Source organism: Numida meleagris, chromosome 1 (assembly GCF_002078875.1).
Source record: "Numida meleagris isolate 19003 breed g44 Domestic line chromosome 1, NumMel1.0, whole genome shotgun sequence".
NCBI lineage: Eukaryota > Metazoa > Chordata > Aves > Galliformes > Numididae > Numida > Numida meleagris.
The window spans coordinates 62,356,717-62,377,515 of NC_034409.1; the positions used below are offsets into that span (position 1 = coordinate 62,356,717).

The 20,799-nt window shown below is 42.0% G+C and overlaps 1 protein-coding gene across 18 annotated transcripts in view; it reads left to right on the top strand.

Annotated features, from left to right (window-relative positions):
- Nucleotides 1-20,799, top strand: part of CACNA1C (calcium voltage-gated channel subunit alpha1 C) — a 429,930-nt gene that overhangs the window by 357,078 nt on the left and 52,053 nt on the right. For 16 of the 18 annotated variants that reach the window (XM_021389984.1, XM_021389880.1, XM_021389936.1 and 13 more), the window contains 2 exons: nucleotides 1,968-2,078; nucleotides 20,246-20,329. In XM_021389984.1, the coding sequence (XP_021245659.1) occupies nucleotides 1,968-2,078; nucleotides 20,246-20,329 (195 nt within the window). Of the gene's footprint in view, nucleotides 1-1,967; nucleotides 2,079-19,532; nucleotides 19,617-20,245; nucleotides 20,330-20,799 lie in introns of all 18 variants that reach the window. The other 2 variants (XM_021390008.1, XM_021389945.1) reach the window with 2 other exon arrangements.

Consider the following 20,799-nt stretch of genomic DNA (forward strand, 5'->3'; position numbering starts at 1 on the left):
GGCATGTTCAGGTTGGATATTAGGAAACATTTCTTCTCAGAAAGAGTGGTGAGGCATTGGAACAGTCTGTCCAGGGAGGTGGTGGAGTCACCATCCCTGGAGATGTTCAAGAACTGTGTGGATGTAGCACTGAGAGACATAGTTAGTGGGCATGGTGAGGATGGGTTTATGGTTGCAATAGGTTATCTTAGTGGTCTTTTCCAACCTTAATGATTCTATGATTCTCTGAAAGTGGGAATAGAGTGTAGGAGATCCCTGGTATCTCCTTTGTTCTGTTTTAAGAATCACAGAAATTTGTCTAGAAAGAAGCTCAAGAGGCTCTATTTTCTTCTCCATCACCACAAATCAGGATCAATTCCACCTAAAGCATTTATTGATAGATGATTGCTAACTTTCTTCACTAGCAGTGCTACTGATTGCCTTACTAGCCACTACACAGAGCATACATTTTCCTTAATGCATGAGGGTTTTCAAAAACTAGAGTTAATCCTCCAAAGAAACATCCAAAACTAGATCTCCAAGAATAGCAAATAAAAGTAATACTTTGGTATGTGTAGGTGGAAGAGCAAGGAAGAGGAAGAAGACATAACTTTTACTAAGTGGTCAGTTAACAAAAAAAATTCCATGTTCATTTCAGTCAGGGAATGAGCCTTAATAGACACAATCTGTGTATTTCCTGAAATTTGCCCTTTTCTGGCTCATTCCTTCAACAATTTGCTTAAGATCTCCATTGCCTCCCTTTTCATTTTGAGTCAGTCCCACTCTGCTCTCATCTGTAGGATCTACTGCCTTGCTGTGTCATGAAGCAACAGAGGTCTATTATGCTCATTCTGAAGTTCTGGAGCATGCTCAGCTGCAGTGACATTGGTGCACACAAAGGGCAGATGGAGCTATAAGTAGAGATGTTTGTGAGCGCACAGACAGGACAGCATCTCTGGAGATTCTAGGAAGCCTATACCCATCCTAAGGAAAGCACAGTTTTTCAAAAACTTATGGCCAGATTTGGTCAAACTTCGTAAGGAACAACTGACACAAAAGCCACATTCCAGTAAAATTCCAAGTTTTTAAGTCCTGAAGATAATCTCACAAGGGAAATGTCACAATAAACTTTGAAAATGCCTCAACAATGTACTTCTTCCCTGGCCTGTCCTTCAACAGCAGCTGAATTGTTTTAACTGAAGCTCCTTTAAAAAACATCACCCTGAGCTGATGAAGAATATGAAAATTCAGCCTAGGTAGTTAAAATTATCAAAACTAAACAACAACAAACAGAGTCTTATAGCATGCACTGAAAAACAACCTTTGAGCAAAGCAATCAGTCCCAAGTGTAAAGATCTGGAAATAGGGATATGAAAAGTGAGGTGACAAAATCTGCAGAAGACAGTATGTGAATTAATCAATAGATGACAGAGAGTAACTTCATAAGATCTTAATAAAGTTAAGTGAATAGACAGCACGATTGCAAATTTAATTCAAAATTGACAAATACAAGATAATGCATATTGGAAAGATAGGATTTGAGCTGCTCCTGTACTTTGTAGAATCCTGAATTAAGTGCAATTACTTGGGGAACGGCTTGGTATCATTATGAACAGTGCAGTGAAACTCCCATTCACAATGTGACAGCAATGAAACAAAAAAAGTGATCCAAGTCTTAGAGAAAGTTGAGATAAATACAATTGCAAAGTGCCTTGCACCATTATGCAAATTTATAATGAGCCCTCAATTGGAACAAGTATGACTTTTTTTAAAAGACATGAGATTGAGAATCAGGTGGCAAAAAATGGCTAGAGGTATGGAAATACTTATGTTTGAAGGGAGACAGGAATTATAATTTTTTTAAAAATGGAGCATACTGGGGTTTCCTTTAGAGAACTCTGATGTGAAGGGAGATTAGCAGTTGCCATGTATGTATATGACTAACTGGTATGTCCATTCCTCACTGCCGCCGGGTTGATGTTTTTCAGCACTACGGTCAGAGCTGCATGTTCAAGGAAGCCATGAACATCCTCAACATGCTCTTCACTGGCCTCTTCACTGTCGAGATGGTCCTGAAGTTAATTGCCTTCAAACCCAAGGTAGGTGCTATAGGTGTAGAGTATCCTGGCCTCTGTGTGTGTGTGCATGTGTGCGGGGCAGCTGTGAGGAGAAGGAGGAGGTGAAACTCTCTGATCTGTTACCCCACCAAGAGCTGAGCTGGACAGTTGCTCTCTGGATTGGAGTCTCACGTGTATTTAATAACTTTTTCACTGGAGAGTAGACATGCTAAATATATTAAAAAAAAAAAAATAAGGAAAAACAACAACATCTGCAAATAGAGAAGATTCCTAGTTCTGTTTTCATTATGGTGTAGTGGTGATACTATGTTAGGGCTATAACATATTACCTGCTGAACGTCATTCTGATTCTTGCTGTGACTTTGCTAAAATGAAATAGAAATAGCATCCCATGATTAGTCTCCTGGCCCAAGTAAAGTTAATCAAGTATGACTCATTTTGAGTTATGAACCTTGGAAAAAAATGTTTCTTCTGGGAAGACTGTGTTTCAGTGCTAGTTTGGCTTAATTTAGTTTGGAATTTAAGACTTCATTGATATTATTTAGCATGCCAGCAGGTGCTGCCTGAAGGTGTTGTCCTATCCTTTGGGCCATGACATTCTGCTAGTGTAGCTGTATCATGGAGTAAGATACAAACTCTTCCAACTAAGCTGGCACAGCTGCTGTGGGACAAGGACGTTTCTGACCTCACATATGTAGATTGCTCTGAAAGTAATGCCTCATCTTTATTTTCATGGAAACTACCACAGATATAAAGAGCACAATAACGCTATTTGATAGAGAAAATTCTCAGCTACAAAATGCTGTTTTTCAACACAGTCACCGTTATTAGCTATGCATTTCCACCAGTGATGGACAAGAGCCTGCATGCCGCACTCCTAAAAATCTGCGCCAGCAGAGGTGACCCACTGACACTGTCACCAGTGCTGAAATGAACCACCCCCCACCTCACTGTGCCAAAATCCACTGTTTGGTCTCCATAAACATTCAGCAAGCATTGGTGAATGTCAGTGGGTGCAATTTTCCTGCATAAAGGCATTTAATTACACAGTTTTTCTTCATACGCACTTCCATGTTGGATGCCACTTTCTCAGATTGCCCCTCTGCTGCCATCTGTCACACAGCAAGAAAATGTAATGGAATATTGCTGAGAAGTTTCAACCTCTACTGTCATGCCACCAAAATCCACCTCTGAAGTCATGGGCCAACAAAATAGGAGGCATTACTGTTGGAACAACCTTCATAATTTAAAATTAGTTGAGGCTTTCTTTAGGGTTTAAATTCAGTGGCGTGCCATAAGGAGAGGAATCCAGATACCTAAACACAGACAGGCAACTCAGGCCATTTTTTATATTTTCAACAATACCTTGTTACATGGAGTTGCATCTTGAAGAATACCTTAATACACTGGGGTTGGCAAATGCTATCTGAAGCATCAGTTATGACTAAGATGTTCTTCATGTTAAACACGTAGGGGTTCACTGAAGTTATGCCCTTCTCCCAGGTCTTACTTAACATCTTTTTCATCCTCAGCTCAGAAACATTGCTATCCCATTCTACTAACTTTCTCCTGTTATTTTTGTGTTGACATTAATTCCATGTGGCCTCACTCCTTCCAGGAATCCTTCTTCTAGGAATTTTTTTTCTGAAGAGTCTCAATGTGTTTTGTTTTGTTTTGTTTTGTTTTGTTTTCTGAACCCAGTATCATTCTCCTTTCTCAGATGTACTTCTCTTGAAGGTTAGGATCAACTCATGCTGACCTGGTGAAGGACTGATATTTTGTGAGATCTCAAACACTATGTTGGGAAATTTAGAAGTATCATCATCTGTATCAGAAGGGATTTCAATTCTCAGGAGGGATCTACCTTTCACTTTTGAGATTTTGCCAGCAAATCTTTTGGCACTTTGTGAAATTCTTATCTGCATGTTATAAACCCAGAAGTGTATCTCACAGGCTTTGTAATGCTCTTTTGATTTCATGATTCTGCTTTACGGGAGGTTCTTAACTTTGAGAAAGCTGAGAAAGCAGAATTTGTTTTAAGCATTTTGGGAAGAAGTCCAACTAGTTCAAATATTGAGCTCTGAATGTATGCAGGAAAGGTTTAATCTGACATGGTTGCCCCTAACAGTAAGGAGCTGGATTTGGTGATGTTGGAAGTCCCTTCTCCCCCCCTTCCTGAATCTTACTTTCTTGTGATGAATCTCCTTTTCAAGTTTTGCTGCGCAACAAAGAATAAAGCAAAGTCAGCGAGAGCAAACCTGTACTCCAGACAGAAAAACACTAACAGATTCCCCAGAGAGATTGTGGAATCTCCATCATTTGAAGTTTTGAGATTAAGTTAAATGAACCTTTTCTTAGAAGCATTTTAGGAACGTACAGTCTACCATGGGATAAGGGGATGGACTAGTTTTACAGGGTTTCTCTCAGCCCAGTTTTCCATGATTTTGTAATTTCCAATCTAAATTCCCAGCTACTACAGTATAGTAAAAGTGAAAATATAAAAGAAGGCTTCCTTGTGACCAGAATAGTAGAATATTAATAAAGTCTTCATGACTAAGCATCAGGCACCAAGCTCAGACTGGGCTCTGCCTCTCTTGAAAGAACAGCCATAGAAAGTAATAAATCTGTTTAAAATCCCAGTTTGGACCGTATGCCAAAAGTAGTTCAAATCTATCTAATTAAACTGTCTTATTAATTAAACACTTTCAGGAAAATAAACAATATTTTAAAAAATGGGACCACAGAACTTACAGGGAAGAAAAATAGGAATCAACTTATAAAAACAACTAGTACAGCAAAATGACTTGCCTCTAGCATTGCACTCTCACTGGATTATGTTAAGTTCAATGACTCAAATTTGGAAATATCAGAATGCTCTGTGTAACTTTTCAATGTTAGTCCAGTACAGAGATTTGGCCTGCAGCCTTCATTCTCTGCTTCATGTTGACTGAACCTGCACCTCAAAGAAGGAAACCACCTCTCCTAGAAGATCATATGGACCGATGTAGACCAACACTGGGTAACACAGTCTGTTCATCTTTAGGCTGCACATTTGGAATTGAACTTGCCAAGAATATGTTCTAATGTGGGAATCTTTTACCATGAAGAAAATTGTTAGCTCCAGCCTCTGCTTGGCCCAAACTTGAATTCTTCTGTAATGAAAGATATAAAGGCAACCAACCTACATTTGCAGGTGGAGGTTATTCCCAGGAATGGCAGCTGAAAAAGTCCAAAAGGATATCACTGTGTCACCAGGATGAACAGCACAGCCACCATCTCTTACTCACTACCAACAGTTTTCCAGACAAAGAAATGAGATGCAAAGTGATATTAGTGTTTCCCAGATAGGAAACGACAACTTCAGAATGCAGAAATGCAGAATTGGATGCCATTTCCAGAGCAATTAAACACAAACCAACCTGTGTTTAAGGTACTCTGTCTGATTTTGGTTTTGTTCTCCAACATCATTCTTTTCTATCTGAAGTGTACCCTTAAATGGAGGAGCTGTAAGCTTGCTGTCAGTAAGACTGACAGCAAGAAAGCAAGAAACTTAGGTAGCTGAAGGTGTTCAATCCTCGCCTTAATGGCAATCCCCAGGAGAAAGTGGCAGAACAGAACTGAGCACACAACTGAAGGTGGTGAAATTCACTATTTTGTTCTAGTTTCTCCAATTTTGCAGTGCTTAATCCTGCAGTGGATGCTGCAGCTAACCTTCAACTACGGCAAGCAGTGCAACAGCTGATTTGTAACTTCAAAGCAGCTACCACAGAGCTCTCACCTTGGAATGAATGGTCTGTGGCAGCAATACAGCATCACGGCTTTCTCCATCTGTGCAAACTAGAACAAGCTTCTGTGTATTTGTAGCTTCTCTGGAGAGAATTGCTAAGGGAACTGGGAGAGGTCTCTGGGATGCTCAGAGCTGCTACCACCCAGCTTCTTATAGAAGTCACCATGGGGACGTGGCCATGCAGAGCAGCTTTGGAGGGAAGACTGAAGTTCCTAATATGCAGAATTCCTGCTGCAGGCAGTGGTGTGGCACAGTATTATTTGAAGTAAAGATTTTTGCCACTCTACTGCTACCCATGTATTACCTGTGTAATAATGGAAGAGCTAGCAGTCTCTGACTGAACAGATTTTTTTTACCGTAGACAGTTAATTCTTCACTCTTATTCTGTGAGGAGATATGTCCCGCTTATTTTCACTCTTGGTAATAAAGGTGAAAAAATGCAAATCCACAGTCAGTTGCACAGACGCTAAGTAGGAGCACAGATCTGCCTCACTGCAAAGAATCGATGGGGATAATCCATCCCTGCAACTAGTCCTTGTATTAGAACAGAGATTTACCCTAACTAAACATACTGTTACTTTTGAGATTGATTGCTCTGGTCAGCAAGCTCACTGGTATGACTGTCCTTTTCATTGGCCATCTCAAGGGATCAGTGTTTTGGTCATAGTCTCCGGGGAGGCTGTGGAGAAGAGGGCTGTGTTAGCTGTAGAAACTATCTGTGAGTACAGGTAGTGTCTCCTGGGCAGGGACAAGGCCTCTGAGAGCCCATGTGTTTCTGTGTGGTGCACTGTCTGGAGGAGAGGATCCATTCTCTCAGGGTTGTTTTTTTTTTTTCTGCAGGATAAATATAAGCACTATTTAAGACAGCTCATCTGTGCTTGATGCAGTCTTGGCAGGAGGGTGTGTTAACAGTGAGCAAGAAAGATTTGGGATGATTAGGGCTGCTGCTAATGAAAACATCCACTACATGCCCTGCATCTCCTTACAGAGCATTAATGTGCTGCTCTGAAGCAAAATTCCCAAATGGACCGGAGAGTTTGTCTTGGCTGAAGCTCATAAACTGTTTCAAGGCTACCTGATTCAAAGAGATAGACAGTCTAGAAGTAGTGCTGTTGAGCCAAGGCCTTTTGCTGCTTTGTTTTTCTAATTTTATAAATTCTCCAGACCATCTGTTGAGTTGTTTTCCAGTTCCTGCACAGAGAAAGCTGCTGCTACTTCGTGCATTTTCCAAAGAAAGCTATTGAAGGGAATGAGAGGAGCCATGCGCTCTTGTGTGTACACCGTTACCACTGTCCTCGCTTCTTAGCAAAGTCCCCACAAGGAGCAGTCCATGAAGACGAGCTGCTCTGCAAAACCTGCCTAGATTTAATCATTCAAACAGACCAAAAATGACTTAAAATTCATAATCATATCAAGATGCACCATCTGCCAATGTAAGTGCTAATGTGGGGATAGATTCTCCTCCAGGAATTTCAGATCTTTACAGTCCCCTGGAATGTGTTCTTTTACTGATGAACAACATCTAGTATTCATTTCAGGAAATGTTTTGTGTGTTCTCTTATTAGCTAGATCAGGACTAGCAATCGGAGAGTAGTGAATTTTCTACCACTGTCTCAGTCATCTCAAAGTGTGGCAGATATGTCAGAGGAACTAATCCCATGTATAAAGTAAAGCACGTGATCATATGTCAAATCTAGGTCTGTGTGTGTGGAAAGGGAATGTTAGAGATTTCCTATGAGGAATTATGACTGTCAGAGGGACTACAGATCACAAGCCCATTCCCTTTGCCAGACACTGTCAGCACCTTTCTTCCCTGGGTGTTTATGGATGGTGCTTGTAGAGCAGCCTGTCACGACGCCGTCTGTCCTGCTTCAGAGAGTTGGTTCAGTCCTTCATTTATCACTGCTACTTTGCTCTGAATTCTTGCCATTCTTTAATGTCATTTTCATGTAGCAGAGTTCAGGCTTCTGTGCACTGTTTCAAACAAGTTTCACAGTACCAGGCATATAATCCCACGTGATCCCAAGAAGGGCTGTGACCCTCTGGGTAGTGGATGTCACCAGTATCACCCATAGTTATTTCTTAGGTTGTGTTTACTGATGGATCTACCTGTTCTTAGTGTTTCTTTCTCCCCTGATGTATTTACCCTCTTTATTCCCCCTTAAGCACTATCACTCAGCATTTATCCTGCATTTGATGCAGTGATATCTCTTCTCAAACCTGCAAAATGACTCATCTGGTTTTGTTCCCTTTTTACAACTACATTTCTGGTACACTTATGCCTATAAACAGATCTCTGGGCAGCCTCTCCTAAAGTCACACTGACTGCTTCATACTACTTGCATTCTTCTTTCTCGCCATGATAATAATCAGTCATTTCTTGGTCAGGAAAGAGGCTTCAGCATTTTCAAAAATACTGAAATTTATATCCAATCTGTTGCCTGCACCACTGAGACAAGATCGGTTAATTTTGGAAATCTAGTGCTTTTTGTAGTTCTTTATTCTAGTACGTTTAGAAATACCTCAGTAGCTTAGAATGCTACCCTGGCATCGTTCATCACAGTATTTTATTTCTCCAGCTTAGCTGGAGAAAGCAAAGATGTTCTGCATCAATACAAAAAAGTCAGGAAACCTGGTTACAACAGAGTGGTCTTTTGCCTGCAGCTGAAAACACTGCAGGTCCATCCAACAGACAGAGGAGTCATATTTGGTTAAAAATCCCATGGTCTAGAATGAAGTATAGTGGAATAAATTTGTAGCATAGGTTGTGTAAATGTGTAGGTAGAACAAAGAAGCCCTGATTTCTGTTGGGCTGTCCACAGCTGAAGAGGCAGTGCCCTGCAGAGCCCATGGTGCAGTCAGCTGCCTGCTTCTCAAGGAACTGGGCTACACAATGGAAAAGCTCTTTGTAGATTTTCTCTCCTGCCTTTGGCAGCTTCTTAACCTAAATAATTGGTTTCTAATAGTTTCATCTCCTCAGCTGCAGTGCTATGCTTTCTATTTTGGGTGGGGGCAGCATCTAGACATGGAACGTTTGCTGACCCTGCACTTGGTGGGAACGAGTGTATTAAAAGGCAAAGGAAGGAAAGGTAAAGTGAATTTGTTTCAGGATCTGTGGCTGGGGAAAAAAAATATACTTCATTCAACAAAACGAGTGATCTCTGACGATTGTGCTGCGTAAGAAGTAGCATGGAGAGAACTAGGACTAGTCAGGTAACAGTGTACATGAACTGAAGGAAGTAAAAGAACAATATATATAGGAAGAATTACATTTGGGAGGGAAACAAGAGAACCAAACTTTGATGTGAGGAAAAGCTGTACATAGATTATGGAGAGTGAGAAAGGACAGAATATTCCTTAAGGAGGAAAGAACACAAACCCAAGATCCAGAGAGAGGAAAGTATTAAAAAGAGGAGAAATAAATGATTGGACAAAATGGATGCAAGGAAAAGAATAGAAACAGGGCTGAAAGGAAAAGTGGACATGGGAAGAGGTTTCTAAAATATGAAAAAGGGAATTAAAATCCATGGCTTTTAAGCTAATGAACATCTTTTAGTGCTTCAACATTTTATTGAAGTTCCCTGGCAGACATCCCAGGTCTCCATGTTCAAACACATCAGTATCTCAGCCACAAGAGCCCTCCTGTGCACTGCTTTATCAAAACAGCTTGCAGTAAAAATTAGGTGCAATGCATTCCCCCACCTCTCTGGAATAATCTCAGCCCTGTTGCAAAAAGTTAACATCAGCATGTTTCCCCAGAAATGCTTTCCTTTTTCACCCCATCTTCCATCTGGGTGAAATCTGAAGATATTGAATATTCCACTGCATCTTTTGGATCACCAGTAGCCTAGCTGAAATTGCTGCCAGCTGCTTCAACAAGCCCTGCAGCCATATGACTAAAAATCCCTCACATTTCTGAAGTGTGTGGCCAGACACTGCTCTGAGTGTATGCATTCAGTCTGAGGCTCTCATGAAACTGCTGATTCAGGCCCAAGGGTTTTAGAAATACACTAGAAAAGGGGAAAATCTCAATCCCTCATTACACCTCTGCATTCTCTTCACTGTGATTACTTGTCTGCCAGGATTTTCATGCATTTTGCATAGTATATATGTCACGTGAAGCCTTTCATGTCTGCAGGTCTGGGAGGAAGAGGATCTTTTCTAAGCCCTTTCTGCAAAAGCAGATACTGAAAGTATTCTGTGTTAAAGCAGCATGTTTAGGTGACTTTGATGTAAAGTGAAGAAATATTAGCAATAATAATTTCATAATATAATCTAATATATATAATATAATAAAATACAATATTTTTAGACTAGGTATTAGGAAGAAATTCTTTACTGTGAGGGTGGTGAGACACTGGAACAGGTTGCCCATTGAGGTTGTGGATGCCCCCTCCCTGGAAGCATTCAAGGCCAGGCTAGATGAGGTTCTGAACAACCTGGTCTAGAGGGATGTGTCCCTGCCTATAGCAGGGGGGGTGGAACTAGATGATCTTAAAGGTCCCTTCCAACCTAAACCATTCTATTATTCTATGATTCTGTAATTATTGTGGACCTAGAAGATAAGGTCATCCCAACCCTATTTTCACATGGTGGGTTAGAACAGTGAGTCATCAGGTAGACCTGTTTCTTGATTCTGTTTGCTTGAATTGAGAGAATTTCCATCTGTCTATTTGTCCAAAGGAAAGAAGGGAAAAGAGAGGCTATGAAAGTAACCAGGCCTTTTGCAGCAGTCTGTGACACTGTGATCTCACAGAAGCTTGGCTTTCAGACTTAGTTGCAGAATTTGGAAGGGCATCCCAGCAGCCCAGGGCCAAAACATGGCTGTTCTCATTCCAGGCCTTGGAGTGAAAGTATTCAGGAGTCTGTGCTGCAGACATGTGATATAAAAGTGACATTAAAAGAAAGAGGAACTGCATCCTGGTGTTTTACTGTGCTGACCTAGTAAGTTGAACAGTATACCTGATGTAGCTGTAGAACTTTAAAAAACAAATCCTCTAGTTTAGTACAGAAAGAAAAACTGTAGGAGAACACTTGGGGTTTAGGTCATTTTAGTAACAGTTTCCACAAGTGAGGAGTCAGCAAGAAAAAAACTACCTTTTCCATCATGTAAAAGTACAGTGGATCCTCTTTGATACTTCTATATTTTACTGAGTTCCTCACCAGCTCCTGAGTATGTGCAAGAGGAAGTCAGTCCATTCCCAGCACTTCAAAAGAAAGGAAGGTCATGCCAGAATAAGGTTTTCCTATCGTGAATATGCTTGTATTCTGAGATGGCACAGGTGTGACTCCACCTGAACAAGTCATACAGTGTGAAAACATTTGGTAGGTGAACATAACCAAAGAAACCAGACTGATGGCGAGAAGTGGAAGGCTGCAGTAAAGCCTAGCTCATACATCTTGTTGCAGTCTTTCATACCTCTGGATCAGAAAGCATGAAAGTCTTCCTTCTGAACTTTGGTTGACATCCTGCATGAAGTATACTGGTCTCTTTCCAATTTCCTCCTTGAAAATCTATGTCACAGCAGGGCACTAGCAGTATTGATCCCAGCTGGCTTCTTTATTGCTGTCCCCAAAGAAGAGGCCAAGAATGACATACGTGGACAGAACGAACTTTCTTCTTTATGGGAAAACCTGTCCTTTTATGTCAGTAGAAGCAACCAGTGAGGGACAGAAATGCAATTTGATCTGTGCTTCCCACGTTACGTTCATTGTTTAACTGCAGGATGTTCTCCTTCTTGGAGGAAGAAGCCACCAGTTCCTTGCACACAAATAGCTCCTCTAAATATTACTGCATAGCATGCGTGAAATTTCTAATCAGCCAAAGCAACGTGAATCCTGCAGCTTTCTGAAGGATCAGTGGAGAATTCAGAAAAAAACTGTCAAAGAAACTGCATAAGATGTTCAATGAGAGAGGACCGTTTCCTTCACAGCAAACCTACCCAGAGAATTTGCGTATTACCACAACATTGTGACAGATTTATTTTCAGTCTGGCACTTGAGGGTTTTAATGTCATTATAAATGATCAAAAATAATGATATGACTGCACAGTGCAACAGTGTGGGAAGTACTGTATTAGCTATTACGGTTAATTATTTAATACAGAAAATTATTCACACAGTGTTAAAAGCCCAGTGGGATGGTGCACTTGGGGTCTCATTCACAACAGCAGAGACAGCGTCGGCAGCAGCATGTGAAGGGAACAACTCAAGGGAAAAGTGGCTTGTTCTCACTCTCACAAGAAAAACCCAACCCCCTATCCCTTTATGTGAGGATATTTTAAAGGGTCAAAAGTTCTCACAGATGCAGATCTTCTTTTTGCATAAGAATGATACCAGCTAACAAACTGTGATACAGCCCCTGGTAAGAACTGTTCGTTGTGCCAGGAGATGGCACCTCCACTGCCAGATGGTCACTGCAATGAAATCTGAGTTGATTTCTCTCCTCTGTCCACCTGGCTTTTGTAGCACTTAGAGACTTTAGTTTTCTGTACTACTTCTTCCCCATGAGTAAATTAAACATCTTCTTTTAAAAAATTGTGATTGATGGACTGACTACATGAAAGCAAGCATTGTGTTACTAAATGTTCTAATCCATATAAAATCAAGCTTTTTCAAAAAATGGAGGCAACTTAAAAAAGAAAAAAAGAAACCGTTAAAAACCCTACCAGCCATACCAACAGCCTGCTTCTGGAAGACTGTGTCTTTCTTCCATTGAGTATGCAACATCCATGCAGCAACCGTGTCAGAGCCTTTTCCCATAGTGCATACAGAGACAAGAGAAACTGTTCCAAATCCAGCCCTGTATTCCGGATTCCCTCATTACCTGCCACTGTCTCATCTTCTCACACAGAAAGTGTTTCTTCACTCTGAAAGATGTCAGTTATGTTCTTTTGAATTGTTCTCCCCCAAGCTGGGATGTCGGTCCTACTTCAGAAGACAGACTGTCTTAGATAGCAAAGCCCATCCTTTTGTTCTTTTCTTAACACAGTTTCATGCTGATGATTTGGTTTATTGCCTTCACAAGCTATTTGTTCATTCTCACTAAGACCTACTTTTTCCAGACCTGGCAAAGTCTTTGAGTATTTACAGCTTCCTCCTAATGGGATCTGACAGCAAAATTCTCACAGAATCTGTTTTGTGATAAATGATCTGTTCAGTTACAGCTAGCCATCACATTCACTCTTCAGTCTTTCCAGAAAGACCAGTGTTGATTTTATTTCTCTTTGCTGTGAACAAGTCTGATTTCTAACTGCAGGGCAATGATTGTTGAATGATAATGACTACTGAATGATTGCAGTGAGGAAAATGATTGCTCCTGAAAGAAAGGACCCAACTCCTCAGAGGGGGGTATCACTGTGCCACAACGTACCTGTAAGAAAGTCAAGAAAGTGTGGTTTTGTTGGGTTTGAGTGTTTGGGGGTTTTTTTGTTGTTTTTTTTTGTTTTGGTTTGCTTTGGTTTGGTTTGGTTTTTTGTGGCTAGCAGCATTGGTTAGAGAGCTTTATCTGCCTCCATTTTCATGCATTTATACCACAGAGGCTTTTGGCATTATTGTTCTGAGGCATTTCTCACCCTCCCTTCAAAGGCAGCTAAGAGCAATCCAGGCCAAGAATGACATCAGGGTCAGCTGGTTGAATCATCCCGTTTCAGCAAGTTTTGCTGTTAGCATTTTCTTAGACCTTCTCAGCCTGTTATCTTCAAATGCAATCTTTCCCAACAGTAAGAGATGCTTCCCTAATAAATGCTTCCATATTGCATGTGTGATGTTTCCATCCCTGCCTTGGGAGGGCTTGTGGCCACAGTGCTGCACTTCAAACCTCCCATGTGGCTGAGTGCATACATACTACTGGCCATTTTAGAGGAAAGGAAATACACAGAGCTGTGAGATAACTGTGCCACCACATTGGTGGGTATGGAGAGGCTCATGGGACCATCTTGAAAATGTAATTCTGGTGGAATCATCTGAGTTGCAATATTTAGAAGTGGGAATTCCCCATTCACAGAACCAGCAAAGACTGGTATACGTCTGTCTGCACAATATTGTTGATTATCTGTAAGTGTGAAGAGCACAAAAAAGGTCTTTAGGACCCTCAGACCCCACGGGACACCTTTCTGCTTTCACTGACATCTTCATGCAGGAATTTTGAGAGAAAGCGTGAAACAGTGAGAGAGGGTAAAGGAAAATATCAACGTTATTCAGCACCTGTCTTCTACAAATTGGCCTTATTTTCTTATGGAATGAGCAGAAAGAGGTAGGAGACCTCTTCAGATCTGAGCACACCTTTGGAACAGGCTGAAAGCTGAAAATCTCCTCTCCTTGCACCCTCCCTGCAGGAAAATTTGGTGGAGTACAGGGGGGACTTGTGCAATTCCCTGCAGCAATGACTCATTACAGCGACTGGCAGGTAAACTGCAGAGAGCCTGTGTCTCAGAATTAATCCATCAATAGATGAGAGCTGATAGATAATATGCAAATAGACACTGTTTTCCCACAGCCTGTCAGGAGCTTCAAGCAGCTGCATCATCCGCTTTATTCCTTCTCTGTTAGGTTCTACTAAATTCTCTGATTGCTGTTATGGCTGAATGGTATCTCAGCATAACAGAATCTTCATTATCCCCATTTGGTGCCATCAACTATTGTAGCTTTGTAAGATTTCCCAGGATACATGTGAATCTCCCCAGTGTGCTGTGAGAAGGTATGCCAAGAGTCACAGTGCTGTGCAAATGTCATTTGATTTGATTCTGTTTTCCAATGAAACTGTCCCTTGCAAAAAATTCTGCTCAGGAAATCCTCTTTTAATGGGGTCTGATAACTGATTCTCACAAATTCAAACAGCCTGCTGCATTTTTGGAAAGAATTTATGTACTAAGCAAGCATCAGCCAGACTTTGTGTGTTCATCTCAATTTGCAAGTTTCCAGCAAAGTCTGCTTTGGTGCTCTTTACAGTCAGCAGAATATTTCTGATAAGAAATCACACTGACTATCAGGAAATAATCCCCTTTCTCTCTTTCCTACATATTCTTTCTGGTTGATTAAGATTAATGTTTCTTTTTGTCATTTAAGCATGTTCGTTCATTTCAGATGAATGGTGGCAAGGTTCTCAGTTTGCTTTCCTCTTAGGCCCTGTAGTTATCCATTTCTCTCTGTCGATTCTTCATTTCTGTATTCATACATGCATACATACATGCATGCACACATAGCTTTCCTTGGTTTTCTATGACACTGTAGGAGCTTCTGCTGGAGATTGCTTGGCCTACATTCAGCTCCCACCCACTGAACACTTTTGGCCCTTGCTTTGGCCCTTCCTCCTTAGAGATTGTTTGTTTGTTTTTTTAATTTTGCCAACCACCTTCATGAAATGAAAACCTGGGACTAAGCAGATAAATAACTGCATGTCAGTAAATCCCACGGGGCTGGATGCTCATAACCCAGCTGGTACCACAACTCAAGCAGTGCCCTTCCACTGAGGATTTCTGTGCTTTAGCATAGATGTATAGCTTCCCAGCCATCTCATGTTCTCATCTGGGGCCCTGGGTGACTCTGAGCTCAGGCCTTCAGAAAAGGCTCCCGTGGGCAATTTTCCCTGCTGTTAGCAAGGCTTCTTAAATACTGCATTTAGGATTTCATATTCACAAAAAGTCGAAGAAATGGTCTCCAGAGATTTCAATGGCTCCATTAGTACCAAAACAAACTCCAGCTTCGTTGATAGCTAATCTCAGTGACTAGGAAACCTTAAAATGATTGACATATTCATTCTGAAATGCTATGATGTCTGCTCCCCTTGCACAAATGAGATTCCATTCCAGTCAGCTACTGCATATTTATGCTCAGCCTTTTGTTAACATAATGATCATGTGATGATTCACTATTCTTCGCTACTTTGGGGGAAATAAAAAATGGGGGAAAAAAATGTGCTCTAATGGTGGGGCCACTTCATGCTTCCTGAATATTCAATCCAATCCTCCTGGTCTCTTTCTGTCCAACTTTCTCCCCAAAAGCTTCACAGATTTTCAGAGAACTCTCACAGGAGAGGGTGACTACCCTTCCCCTGCGTGCCCCTTGGGCTGCCATAATGCGACATGTATATACAGCTAAACCAGGGTGAAACATCTCCCTTTAAGGGTAAAATGTGGTATTGCACTCTAAATTCCTGTCCTGCAAAAATAAACAATACCGTCAATTCGTTTCCAGTCAGACCTCCACCCCCTTGGGAAAAGCATGCAGAACTTTCTGGTGGGAAAAAACAGCTTGGAAATATAACCTCTTCACTAGAGTGAAAGTTGTCCCTTCATTCAGCTTGTCCTTCGTTAGCCACGCTGGTACACTCCAGTGAGGGCTGTGGCTCCAAGAGGTCCTTTGAAGTCACAAGAGGCAAGTCCCTGGGGATGATGTAATCCACTCTTGATGTGCACTCATAACTCCTGACAAGATTAGGAGGTCTGACCTAGGGCTGAACAGCCACATGGCCATCCACAGGTGAATGTCTCTAAGGAGACAAGGCTTTCTGAGGAAGGATCCCATTACCCTGCACACAAATTAAGCACCTACGTTCTCTGTTTTCTTTGAGCTCTCTTACTGTGAATAATATCTTTCTGTTTTTCACCTTTCTGTTTGAAACAGAGGGAGCAGGTGAGGAGGAAAGGAACGTTTTAAAATTCACCTGTTTCTTTAATTTAACTCTGGCATTTTGGATGTGGGGTTGAGTAAAACCGCATTCCTACCCATAGATCCTCTTTGTCACAGGCTAAGAGGTACAGGAGGAAGAGAAGAGCTCTCTGAGTCCGCCTCACAGCTCCACAGTGATGTGCCACAGCACTGGTTCTGTGACCCCAGAGCACACTAGCCCATGGCTTTCAGGGAAGGAGCTGGCTGGTGGGACTCAGCAGAGCATCCCAGAAGAAGAGCTCATGGTGGAAATCTGGAACAACACCAGAATTAGCTGAGTGACTCCAGATATGCTGTGGTCTCACAAGTGTCCAAAACAGCTACTTGTGATAGCAATGAATAAGGGACCTTTTCTTTCCAGGCCTGAATCTCTCCTGAGATGTGCCAGTGGTGTCAATGTAATGTCATCATTTCCAGTGAATTGGCATTCCAGCAACTGGGAGCAATACCGAATTCACTGACTTCAGTGGTCATCTGAGGACAGGATTCCCTGCTCCTTGTTACCTGGGTTTTGCACCAACAGCAAATGCTGTTCCAACAGCAGCTGTGTCTGTTGGGTTTTGTGTCCAGAGTTGTTCAGTAAAAAGAAATTATGAATTTGATTGCCCCCAAAATACTCTTTGTAGTATGATGCCAATTATGGTAAAAACAGTAAAAATAACCAGAACAAATTCAAAAATAGAGGGCCATCATTTTCATGGGCAAAATGTGAACAGTGCGTTTTGGAACTTCACCCTTGCAGGTACCCAAAAAGAAATCTGTTTTTTGGAGTTGTTTGGGTTCCTGCTAAAATCCCTAACAGTTCCCAATCTATTCAATTTGCAAAGGAAATGGAAGCATAGCCGTGCCATTCAGTGTATTGATTTGGATGTCAGCAGTGCCACTGCTATCATCAGGAATGTGCACATGAATGGGGCAGGAGGATTGGGTCTGTTTTCTCCTCCATTCTCTTTGATCTTCCAAGTGTCTTCTCTGCCAAGGTTGCATCAGGCTGCAAAGGCACTTTCTGCAACTCTGTATGATCTGTGTCTGTCCTTTATTTATTCAAAATGCATTTGCCTCTACATTTTAATCTGCTGTTTTCTCCCTCCCCTTTCTCTTGGTGACGTCTAATTACAGTTTTATTCCAGGTCCATCTGGTTGCTAACGATGCTGGACATCACTGCTGAATTCATTCTAATATTTGTTGTGTATTTTCTAGGCTGGACGCTGAATAATAATATTCTCTGAATTTGCTTTTGCTCCTGTTTCCTTCTTCCCTGTTGTAGCTTATTGTGTAGCCATGAGCAGCCATGGTACAATTACTCCTCCCAGTGTAGATCTGCTGAGAGTTGCCTGTTTCAGATTGCAGCAAAAAGGCTGTTTTTTTCTGGTTCTGAGAAGATTTCAAAGTCTTCTCTTATCAGCTCCCTTCACTGGTGTGAACCAGCTGAGAGTGGCTTCTCTGCTGTTTTTAATTTTTTTTTTCCCCATTATTCCAGTCCCACACAAAACACAGGTTATAACCATGAGTCTCAAAGCATCCTGGTAGGCAGCATTTCAGAGTTCAGAAAGACACTTTTTGCCAATGACTGCTCCATGTGATGGTTGGATCTGCAGTAATTTAAGGCTCCCAAGCCTGGCTTATGCGGTGCCAATACTGGGATTTTTTTTTTTCTTTTCTCCTTTTTACTCTCTACAACACTGCCTGGGAACACAGCCTGACACTCTACCCATGACCTGACTCTCTGGCTAAGAATAGCAGTGGCAGTGCAACTTGGGTTCAGTCTCGCTGGAGACATGCTGCAGCTGGGAAACGGGGAGGTCAGACAGCCCACGCTCACAAAACCAAACACATAAAAGGAGCATGGAGGATTCTGGAGGCTTACCTCCTTTTGGGATTGAAGAACAAGGGTGCTCAGGTGTTCAGTGGACCAAGACATGGGGTTTTTGCTCAGGACGTTGAATCGGACAGGAAGTTGACATAGAGAAGCTCATCTGCTGGGCTGAACAGGACCTTTCCCAAAGGGTCCTGTATCTGTATGACCCAGGCCACCAAAAATCATGCAGGATGGGGAAGGCAAGCAGTGCTGACTAGCATCTCCTGAGCTCTGCTCAAAACAATGAGATTTCTGAGGTAGCTCTCAAAGTAATCCTACGCTGCAAAGTGAAGCTATGAGCTTAGCACATGGTAGTCGATCTGCCACAGCTCATCCTATACAGCCAGTGTCACAGTGATGCTGTGTCTTCAGCACGAGTGAGTAAGAGGTCTGACTCTGAGCACATGCTAGAACTGACTTTGCTCCCATCCTTGCCCGTTCCTAGCAGCATGCACAGGCTGCATTCACACTCTCATTTTGTAGTGCAGGTGTGCTTTCAGGGTAACATAAATACCAGTACTGCTCTATAGTTTCAGGACAGGAGCTAAAGCACTAATAATGAAACTGTTAGGCTAATGGCTGTCATCATACTTATTGTGGCTAGGTAAGGAGAAAGATAAGAACCTGTTTAAATAGCACATCTCCAGCTCGACTGTGCCCTCTGCCCTGCCACGCCACAGCACATTGCTGCTTTCCACACCAGCACAGAGCCATACAGACAGGTGAATCTACATTCATCCTGGCAGAAGGGAAGCCTTTTTTGAGAGAATATGACAACATTCCTGTCCTCTTCCCCAGCCAAATCTAAACCAGCATGGGAAGGGAGCTATATGGCTAGGAATCAGATGTCTGGAGGACCTGCTGCTCAGCCCTTGCTCCCAAGAGCAGCCACGATCCACGTAATCTGTGTGTCTTCCCCTTTACCCCCTGTCTCAGTCGGAGGTGAGGGGTAGTTGGTCTGGCATTGTGCCGGCTGGAGAAGGGCTGCTCACACAGGTCAGCGACACCAGCACTGGGCTATGGCCTAAGAAGCAACAGGTAGACTTAAAAGCAAAACCCCTTGAGGTATCAGGGCAGTAATTCTAATGGTAATTTTGAACTGTTTTTGTCTGTCTAACATTCCTTTTTAATCCCCATCCTGCCTGCCCCTTCCTTATGTAGGGTTACTTTAGTGATCCTTGGAATGTTTTTGACTTCCTCATCGTAATTGGCAGCATTATAGACGTCATTCTCAGTGAAACTAATGTGAGTATTACTCTACCCTCCCCAGGATACCACCACCTCCTCCTCTGCTGTTCCTTCTCTCTTTCTCTCTTTCTCTTTTTTTTTTCTGATTTATTTTTTCCCTCTAGTCATGCTTTTATTGAACTTGCCGTCGTCCTTCTCCTTCTCCCAGGGAAAAAAAAAGGAGGGGGGGAACACCTCCTTCTTTTTCACTTGTCATAGCTTGCCCCAAGGCTGTGACTGGTGAAAGCGCACAGAGTTTGGGGTGTGTGTGCTTTTTTTTCCCTCCAAAAGGTAGACATGCTTGAGTGTAAGTTTCTGACTAACCAGGCTTTTGTTGATACCCTACATCATGTGAGACGTTACAGAGGTTTGAGCAATCAATGCTGTAGAGTGGTAAGAGACTATTTAATATGCCCACGTAACCTCTTTCTTTTCTTATTTTTTTCCTCTTCTCTCCCTCTTTCATGCTTTGTTTTGTTTTGTTTTGTTTTGTTTAATTTTATTTTACCTTTTCCTTTTTTTCCCTCTTTTCTCCCTCTCCCTTTGTCTTTCTCCCTCTCTCTCTCTCTCCCTCTCTCTTTCTCTCACTCTTTCTCTCTCTTCCTTTCTCTCTCTTTCTCTTTCCTTGGCTTCTCTGCCACATGCAGCACTATTTCTGTGATGCATGGAATACATTTGACGCCTTGATTGTTGTGGGTAGCATTGTTGATATAGCAATCACCGAGGTGAACGTAAGTAGCTGGCGTCTGTCCATGATCGTGCCTGCTCTAACATTCATTTGTCTTTCCCGGGTTCTTTATTTTTCCTCCCCCTCCCCTCTTTCTTTTGAGTTTGTTTTCAGAGTTTTTTGTTCACTTTTTAAGCTCTCTTTTTTGTTTTGTTTTTATTCTTTTATTTTCTGGAACGACTTAAAGGACTGTTGCATCATTTTCTTCCCTTCATAATCCGCCTGGCATGAATTAAACTGTATAGCAGGAAAAGTGATGGGAAATATGGAGTGTAAGTGAAAAAGCTATTTGTGCCATGGGAAGCTGCTAGAAAAGTCCCAGGCCAGCACTTTGGTCTACCCAGTGTTATGCTTTCCTTCCCATGGCGGCTCAGTACACTCCACCCCACAGAGATCTAAAGGTCAGTTCTTTCGAGGTGGAACTACGGGAACCAAACCAAGAATCCTCCTGGTGCCTCCTCACCCACGCTTCCT